The 10,291-nt window shown below is 30.6% G+C and overlaps 1 protein-coding gene across 1 annotated transcript; it reads right to left on the bottom strand.

The window, feature by feature from the left end:
• Positions 1-823: 823 nt before the first annotated feature.
• LOC115963026 (O-acyltransferase WSD1-like) lies at positions 824-9,261 on the bottom strand. The gene is made up of 5 exons (XM_031081910.1): positions 9,035-9,261; positions 8,271-8,843; positions 3,509-3,844; positions 1,858-1,995; positions 824-1,112 (listed from the first exon to the last, which is right to left on the bottom strand). The coding sequence occupies exons 1-5, from the start codon at positions 9,218-9,220 to the stop codon at positions 831-833; spliced, it is 1,515 nt and encodes a 504-aa protein (XP_030937770.1). The 5' UTR covers positions 9,221-9,261; the 3' UTR covers positions 824-830.
• Positions 9,262-10,291: the final 1,030 nt, after the last annotated feature.

Here is a 10,291-nt window from a genome sequence, read left to right as displayed (position 1 = left end):
AAGTGAGTTTGATGAAGAATTATATATCAGACAATGTTTTGGTTGCCATTTGCTAAGGAAAAGAAAGTGGCAGACAACCAGAGGCGGAGGGGGGGCTTTGGGTTTGTGCTTTAAGGTGAGGCATTGAACACAACCACCCGGTTTTGTCTGGTTTCTCGGTGGTACTTTCAGATTATGACGGTTATTTCTCTGTGATGATTTTCAAGGTGAAACTAGGTTTTGATTTCTGAAGATTTGGGGCCTGTTTTAGTTGTGACATAATATGTATTTCCATGATATTTTTTAATTTATACATATTTTCACAACATTTAAATAATGTAACCATGAAGGATTTTAATTATAATTTTTTTTTATTCCTTATAAGAGATGGATAATTTAATTAAGTAAAATAAAATTGTGTTAAGTTTTTTTTTTTTTTTTTAAATTGCTAAGGGGTTGGACTGCACGGTTCTCACCCATACGTGCGGTCCAACCCCGGTTTTAGCAGTTCACAGAATTAACAAAAAAATCCAGTTCTTTATACTTAAAAAACCGGTTTTCACCCCGGTTCTCGCTTTTCACGGTTCGACCTCCTAGTCCGGACCGATTCAGAAAACTATGAACCAAACTACTCTTGGTTTGATATTTCATATTTATGAGGGAGTGATTGTGTTTGTTAAGTTTATAGTTTTAATGTGTAAAATATGAGGTGGCATCATGTCATTGGAGGGTGATATATTACACCAAATAATAAATCAAAGAGAAATAGACCTAGCATCATGATAATAAATATTAAACCCAATAATGCAGGATGCATTAAAGGTATAAAACCCATCTACCTACGTACAGTTTTACATGGAGAATGAAAGAAAAGATGAACAATCATATATAAATTGTACTGACTTATTTATCGATAGAAAATCAATATTATGAATGAAAAATTCAATTTGTTGATTTAAAAAAGAAAAACAAAATCTTTGTTTAAATAGTAATTTCATCATCAGCAGCTTGAGAATTTTCTCGAAGGCATTTTCCACGCATGACTTGAATCTTTGGGGATCCAAGAATCCTTTCTCCATTACAGCGCTAATCCTCAGGTTTCCCATATAACTTACCATTGTTATAATAAGGTTCTGCAAATCCATTTAAAAAAAAAAAACATGTTACAGTGGGTCATAAAATATGATGAATCTAATTGAAAGCAAGGTGTTCTATAATTATTCGTAAAGGTGATTGAATTTGAGGAATTTTTTCACATTAAATCATAAATTATGCTTGTTAATTTGTTCTATACTTTCCGCTGTAAAGACCCCAAAAAAAAAAAAAAAAGTGAACACCAAAGATCTGAGAATAAGTGTAACAAAACATTATCTGATTGCTTCTAATAAGTAGAAAGTTACAAATATCATTCTGTGACTTCGAAAAACAGAATCATTTTTATGACTTGAAAAAAAAAAAAAAAAAAAAAAAAAAAAAAAAACCAATGAAAGAAAAGCACATGCTCTCTCTGTTTTATGAGGCAAACATGTCACATCTATACTTCGATATCTATGAGATGGATTATAAAAATTAAATAAAAATAAAAAACTACAAGAAGGTGGAATTTCGAATTTTATTTTTATTGAAAAATCTTTATAAAAGATATTTATTTGTTTAAGGCAAACTAGGTGGTATATATAATAGAGAAGTGCTATCTTCATAATATTTTTATAAAAAATCATAGGTGATAAGCTGTAATTAGTTCTAATTTGAATCTATAACTTAAATTATTTCCCACTCATAACAACTAATAGCAACCCACTACCTAAAATTTATTGTGAAAATGTTATAGAAATATAATTTCTTTATATAATTACAATTTTAATTTTACATTTTTACCTGAGGCACACCTAACACCATGAAGTATAGACCTTTAATCGGATGATTATCCAAAGACACCTGTTCCATTGGCCCGATCACATTCGAAATTGACAAACTGGAGTTCCTTAGTGTCCCATGGACAAATCTAGCGGCTGTCTGCAGTAGTACAAGAATGCCGAAAAGATCTTATAGAGTATGTATTCAAAGATAAATTTAACTACCACCATGTACCCTTGGTGCGATAGTCATTCCACATATACACTTAAATTAGGCCAGAGTAAAATTTCTATCTTATATTTAAAAAAAAAAAAAAAAAAATCAACTACTTTAGAATCGTGTATATACAAATGTACGATTAAAAAAAAAAACACTTTCTCACACACACCACGTATATATATGACGGTCATTTATAATATTATGTAAAATGTTGATTAATTTTAATTATTTTTAACTAGACAAACAAATGAAATCGAAAAGCATAATTTTTCAAATTCTCTCTTTTTCTAATTTTAGATATGTGATTGAGTTTCTTAAAGTTCATTTATATTGAACTTATTGTATTCTACACTAAATAATTAACTTACTTGACATAAAAATTAAAAATTTTAGATGAGACACATAACACAAAATTAAATTCTAATTGAAATTCTAATTGGATTTTCTCTTAATTTTGGCTATATATATATATATATATAAGATTTTTTAAAATATTTTTTTAGGACAAAAACTGTTTAACATTAAAATAAAATTACACTTTACTAATATAAACTATACCCCTATTTACATTTACGACTCTAAACTTTCAAAATGCATGATCACCATCCTAAACGGTTAAATTTGAACCCTATCGTCTATTGGACTATTAAATTAGACCGAAAAACATGTCAAAGTGCGACTCATGTGAACTCTGCATACATGGCATCACATGAACATACCAAATTTCCACTCTTTAATCCTTTAAAATAAAATTATTTAACAAATTTAACTCTTATTTTGCCATGTAACTTTTGTTTTAAAGGGATTAAAGAGGGTCAATTCGATTTGTTCATGTGGTGCCACGTATGCAAGAGTTACATGAGTTGCACATGACATATTTATCAATTCAAGCTAATAGCCTAATTAATTAACGATAAAGTGCAAAGTGAAACACAAGTTATAGTTTAAGATATAATCATATATTCTGAAAGTTCATGGTGATAAATTGTAATTACCCTAATATTGATTAATATTAGGCGGCTTTGCAATGTGAAGAAATTGCTTCAAAAAAATTAAATAACTTTTGGATATCAAAATAGAGGCACCAATCCAAGATTATGTGGCTTGCTTATAAGGTATATACCATATACCGAATACAATCCCCTTTCACCCCTCCCACCCTTTTTCTACCCATTTTTATTCAAGAAAAGAAAACCTAATTGACATTTTTAGTAATGTGATAGAAAAGTATGATATTAATATCAAATGTTATTAGCAGCAAGTATTAACTATTAACTATTAAACTAAGTATGCCAAGAATTCTCTCTCTCTCTCTCTCTCTCTCTCTCTCTATGTATATATATAAGTAGGGTTTTAAAAAAAAAAAAAGAACCAACATAATTGTTTCGAAAATTATCAAATGATAGAAGGTAGAAATAGTGATTATTGGTGATGAATAAGATCATGAATATACCTCAGGACCTCTAAGTTTCTTCACAATCTCCAAAAACCTACCAGTGAGATAAACACCCAATGAGCTTTTCTTCTTCTTGATTATCTTGCTTGCTGCCAAAACAAAGTCAAGTGGGTTTTGAGATTTATGGTCCTTAAGCTCTGGCACTGGTACATGCAAGAAGGTGAATTGGTTCCCCCATGGCACCTTTGAGTTAGGTTTAAGCATCTCCTCAATTGACTTGTAGCCACTCATTACCAATGCTGTGGAATGTGATTTAGTTGATTTATTGCTAATCTCTTGCATGTACAACCGGCTGCCGAGGAAAATTATTCCAGTAATTACATCATTTACTGTCTGCACTCGAGAAAACAAAATTTGGTCGAACAATAATTTTACTATAATATTGAAAATTAATTGTACATTTTCGATTGATTTTTATAACAAATTAATCTTCATACTTATTAAAAAAAATATAATAAAAATTAACAAAATTCATTGTATCACAAAAAATAATTACATTAAAAAACTAAGTCTATAAATGTTTCAACAAACTATATGAAGATCAAGAATAATAAATTTGCACGTTATATACAAAATGATATCCGCATAAGGTTTTTTTTTTTTTTTTTTTTTTGAGTCAACTAAATTCATAAGGGAACAAAGTAATATCAAACTTTTGCGCCTAATGATGCAAATGATCACAAGGTTGACACCAATCTGCGGAGACCTAAGAAATAAAGTATAAAGACCTTGAAGACTACCAAAAGTAAACTGGTGAAAGACGTATATATTTTGATTAGGCTTACTAGTAGTTATTATACCTTTCTTTCATAGTTTGCCTTCTACTTAATCTCATCGTGTGAAGATTTTCTCCATGATTTACTTAGGATTTGAAATTTGAACATTGGCATGTTATTTGGCTTAATGGATGATATATCATTGTGATGATTTGATATGAGAATTTTGGCAATCATGATACCTATATCAGTTGCCTCTAATTCCTAGACCTAACACAACATAAATTCACAATGCCCTAATTTGTCCATGATCTCATAGTTGGCCCATTATAATCTGCAATTTTTTTTTTTTAATAACCCATGTGTGAGGTGGTAGGAAAATTTAAGACTGTTGTAATTAAAATTGTTGTGACCCTAGGACTCTTAAATTTATATTAAATTTTTTAATATATAATGAGAGGCTTTTAAATTGTGTTGTAGCATTGCCAAATAGAATAATGTTTCTCTTTTTAAGTTACGTCGCAGAATTTTAGATGGGCAGTTTTCCTATGTGGCAGCACGACCTTAATTTAAAAAAAAAAAAAAAAAACTTCTACTATTATATATAGTATATTAAATACTTTGTTAACAAATCAGGTCAAAACTGGGTACAAAGTTAGAATTAGATCTGACTAAAACAGTTTATTGTTCCTATTATCCATACCTATCTATTCTTTGTGTGTGGGTGAAGATGGATTAACAAGTCTAATTTTCCCAATCAACCCTTATCTTGCTTTCGATTTAAAGGCGTCATTGTCAACATATTGTCATGAAGGTGAAGATGGCATGGTGTCTAAGAGGGTAATTACCATTTTCAATATTTTGGATGCTAAAACTAGGGTTGTAGGAGAATTAAACCTAGGAATTTTGGATAAGTCTACTTTTGGGGCAATGCCACCTTCGAACTTTCTCCCTTGCTCACATAATTTATTAGACATGGAAAAATTGGACCCAACTCAAAGTCAAAATTTTTTGACCTAAAGTAAAAACAGGTGACTTATGACCCGACCTTTTTTATGGATTGGTTTGGGTCAACCCGTTTCACCTATGGCTCGACCCATTTTTAAAACAAATTTTTTATTTTATTTTATTTTAAATATCACGTGACCTCAAAACCATTGGCCCTTGAATACACATGCATGGTAAAACAAAAAGGGGTGCTTATTAGCTGATAATGTTTAATGCTACTGCAAGTGTGTGTGCATATAATATATGTTATATGTAGACTATAAATAGTGATATAGGGCAAGGTACATATATGAAATAAGAGGATTAGTGATGCTATCTTGATTGATAAATTTAGTACATATGAAAAAAGGAAAATTATTAAATATTCCAGAGTACCATAAATGCTTACTCTCTTCTCTCATATTAATTGTGGGTCTCACCATAAATTAAATTAGTGAGACCCACAGTTATGTGAAAGGAGTACGCATTTATGGTACTCTAGGAATACTTAATAATTACCCATGAAAGAAGCAGAAAGGTAATGAATTTTTTTCCAATTTTGTAATATCTAACTCATAACATGTGCGATCTTCCTAATGAGACATCATTTATTAGTAATGAGACACGCATCATGAAATAAGAGGATTAGTAATGCTATCTTAATTGATAAATTTGGTGCATATTAAAGAAGCAGAAAAGTAATGAAAAATTTCTTCAATTTTGTAATATGTAACTCATAACATGTGCGATCTTCCAAATGAGACATCATTTATTAGTAATGAGAGATGCATCATGAAATTAATTTTTTAGTTTAATTATTTATGGTGATGACATCATGATATCATTACTGAATAGTAAACTTTGAATTGTTTAAATTCAAGAATCATTTTATTTTTTAAATTTTTTTTTAAGTATTTTATTATTTTTATTCATTTATTTATTTATTTATTTATTCTATAAAAAAATAAGCGTCAACCCAACCCGCTTACAACCCATTAAGGATAACCTGTTTTGACCTGAATCTAATTAACCTGACTCATTTGCCTTGACTATAATTTATTAGGTTGGACAATAAGGGGATTTTATTTAATGAAAGAGTACTATTGTTTTTGGACCAACAAATGAGAATAAGCTAGGGGGCCGCAATAATCTCTTTCTAAACCTTGGGCCACAGAGAGTGGAAGACTAAAGATGGGTACCGATCCAGTCAAATTAAAAAACAGACCAATGGGTCACAAGATGGGCAGGAACATCAAATTCTTTAATAAAAGGAAAAAGAGAAGTTATCAAAAGTATCAAAAGAGTTTAAGGTGAGTTAAATATTAGCAATTTAAGCTTTATGGTATGTTAAGATTTGGTAATTCTTGAATAAGTTTGAAATTTTTTTTTTCTTTCAAATCTTTATAGGCAAAAATGAGAATTACAACTAAAATTTTTTTACCTATTCATTTATATTCATACAAATGTTTAGTTATTAAGTTACATGTAAACCACTACGCACATTTAGCATAATAATCACTCTACAAGTACAAAGTTCCCGTGGGTTGGAGGGGCAAAGGCCAAGACTCCTGTTTTATATGTAATTTATAACATATTATGTAATAAATCACATATGTGATTTTTTCCCTTAAAATAATCATATATGTGATTTGTTTTTAACTAAAGGAATAATATAAAAGCAGTATGTTTAGTCACATATGTGATTTATTTTTAACTAAAGGAATATATATATAAAAAAAAAAAAAAACAAGTTTATACATATTATTATCATGCTAACAAATTTAAATAAACATTTCTTTTATATATATACTAGTTTCATCACACGTGTGTGAGGTTTTTTTTTTTTTTTGGTTTAGTGTCATAATTTTCAATGTATAACCAAATTTTCTATAATCCCTTTCATATAGTTCACACATCATACAATGTCATAGAGTTACTAATTCACAAAATATGTAGTTGATAAAGTACAATACATAATATAATTCAAATGCAAACGTAGTATATAAATTTTGTTTATAGGCTTACCAAATTTGAGAAAAATGTTTGACCATTGAGAAGAATTCAGTATATTAAATAGAGAGTGCAAAACAAGATAGTGTCAATTAGAAATAGAATGAAAGAATAAAGAAGAAACTGAAGAAATATTGTGAGTTTTCAGTTAGAGGGATTTAACGTTATTAGAATTTTTCCTTGAGCATTCCACTATGTTGAGAGAGGGAAGAGAGGAACAAATGAAGTAGGAAGTTTTTTTAGGAAGTTGCAATTGGTTTCTCCGTGGGTTATTTATTTTTATTTTTTGAAGTGATGCAGGTAGTTTTCTTTTTATAGAATGTGAGATAGTTGTTATTTTTGATAGGAGCATGGGGTCTTTTTTTATAGGACATGGTTTTTTCTTCTCTTTTTTTTTTTTTTTTTTTTTTTTTTTTGGAACATGGGGTAGCTTTTTTTTTAGGAATTTGGGGTAGTTATCTAGTGGGAGGCTTTTACTCTGTAAGTTTTTTATTTTTAATTTTGAGTTTGGTTTACCTTCAATACTTTTTTAATTGGACATGTTATTTTGTTTTAAATATATAATGGCAAGTGGTAATGGGTTTTAATCTCCATATTTTATTTAGTTATTGGATAATGTGACAATCTCTTATTAAAACAAAATGAGACTCCTTTTAAAAAAATACTGGAGGTAAATCAAACCCTTTAATTTTGTCTATTTATAGTTTTAATCTCATTTCTTATGTTTTAGGAATAATGATAAATTAATTAAATTAAGGATTTTTTGGAAGTCAAAAAATGTAATACATAACTTTCCAAATCCTCTTAATATATAGAGTTATACACACATCACTAGTAAAAAGTGAAAGCTTTTTTTAATTATTTAAATATTAAATAAAATTTCAGATGAAAAGTATAGGATACATTCAACAAACGTATCAATGATGTTTTAGCAATGCTTTCATCCTATGATCACATTTAATAGGCATATTAGGTCGTTAGTTACCAGAAAAACAATATGAAATTGAAATCATTAGCTAATTTGAAATAAAATATGCTGATCATACCACTTCAAGCTTGTCCTTAATGTGTTTGATACAATCCATAGAGAATATCATGTTTGATACCATGATTGGCTGATATTCGACTCCTTCAGCCCCAGACCTTATCGGTGTTCGATCATCTTCGACCAATGTACTCTTTAACATGCTCCAACCAAAATCAGATACAGAGTTAAAGATGAAGGAACAAAGTTGAGACACTCTTCCACAAACACTTTTACTGCCACTTTCTGGCTCTGAGCTTTGGTGTGAAGGAAATGTTAGGGGAAGAGAAGGATTATCAGCCCTTTGAAGACAAGAAAGAAGTGCACCCATGAGAGAGTAGCCATCACCAAGCGCATGGTGAAGCTTGAATATGATAGTACCAGCTGCATTGCTTGTTGGATATTTAACCATGTGAATTTCCCATAGTGGTTTGTTTTGTGGAAAATGCTCCATTGCAATGTTTGATAGATAATCTTCAAGATATTCATCATATGATGGGGGTAACAAGCCAGTAGGGAAAATAGGAAAATTAACGTGCTCTTCAAGCTTCACCTCAACCTTTTTCCATTGTTTCTCACCTTTTCTATCCTTAACCTGTTTACAAATTCTCACTACTTAGTGCCAGTTTTAAAGGGATTAATGTAAGAACCTTAAAAAGCAGCATCTGAATACCCATTTAACCTTCCATGCATTTATGTTTGTGTATTTCATAAAAGAGGAAAAAGAAGACAGAATCATATTATTTTGCAAGAAAAATAAATATTGAGAAAAGTAGATAACATCACCATGATGGAGGAGAAGCGTGTATTGATGGGCAGGAACACATCATTGAGCAATGATATGGCACGCGCTTCGTTGATTTCAATTGGTACCTCACTTTGCATGACACAGATAATAGATACTGACAGCACAGAGCTGTTAAAGTATTGTGCATTAGGACTCGCAGGCTCTAATCCTTCCCTTAGCTCCATTTTAAATTGACAACAGTTTAGTCGCAGATTTGTGGCGTTAAAAGATTAGCTAGAATGTTATATTTATATTAGAAATTTAGAGCACTGACGATAAGTTCCTACAGAAAATAATTTGAAAAAGTGTTTGGCTAAATTACAATTTAATCCTTATATTTCAGTAGTGATTTGAAACTAGGAAAATTCTTATTTTACATTGCGTAAACTTATACGGTAGACCTATCACTTTTTCTACGTTACTTACAATTTGCCACGTGAACATTTATTATTAATAAAAGTTGTTATTTTTTATGTGGTCCCAAATTTTTTAAGAAATATAACCAAGAACAAAAGGAATTTATATTGAAGTTACATCCAACCACCGGATGGGGTTATTGGTGATAATATTATTGAGGTGGGTCTCCCCTCCCTATTATTAGACCCTCCTCCCTCCTTGTTGCTAAAAGAAGCTGATAGGTAGAAATTGTTCCTTGAAGGACCACATCATTAATGTTCAGCGGTGCTCCATTCCAATAATGTTATGCCATGTGCCAAAATTAATTTACTAAGCATCCTAGTCACCTAAGAAAAAGTATAATACTCGTACCACATAAAGGGGCACAACTTACCTACGTGGACCTACCATCACCTCTCTACTACACACAACTCGTTACGTGGACAAATTGTGACACAAGTTATGCCACTTTATGTCTCTAAGAAAAATAGAAACATTGCAGTTCTGAATTCTGATTGAAAAAACATTGTCTTCACCCGCGATATTCCTTAATCGTTTTTTTTTATCAAGGCCTTCTGTTAACAGTAGCCGAGTCAACAAGATTGAACAGCCCTGATTAATTTTTCAGTAGGAATATCGCAGTCATCCAAGAGGGAAAAGTAGTACACGACAATGCTCAAAAGATTCACGAGAGAAAGCACTGGATCCAATTCAGATTTCTCATATCTGGACATGACCGAGAAGGAACTGTTCAGAAGGTTGGATTTTTAGCAATTGGGATTTTTGGATTGGGTAGCATGGGTAAAACCACACTAGTGTAAAAGAAATTTAACAGCCAAAGAGCGCAGAGGCGTTTCTGA

This window comes from Quercus lobata, chromosome 10, assembly GCF_001633185.2.
Source record: "Quercus lobata isolate SW786 chromosome 10, ValleyOak3.0 Primary Assembly, whole genome shotgun sequence".
Lineage (NCBI taxonomy): Eukaryota > Viridiplantae > Streptophyta > Magnoliopsida > Fagales > Fagaceae > Quercus > Quercus lobata.
This window is presented reverse-complemented; position numbering and strand designations above follow the sequence as displayed.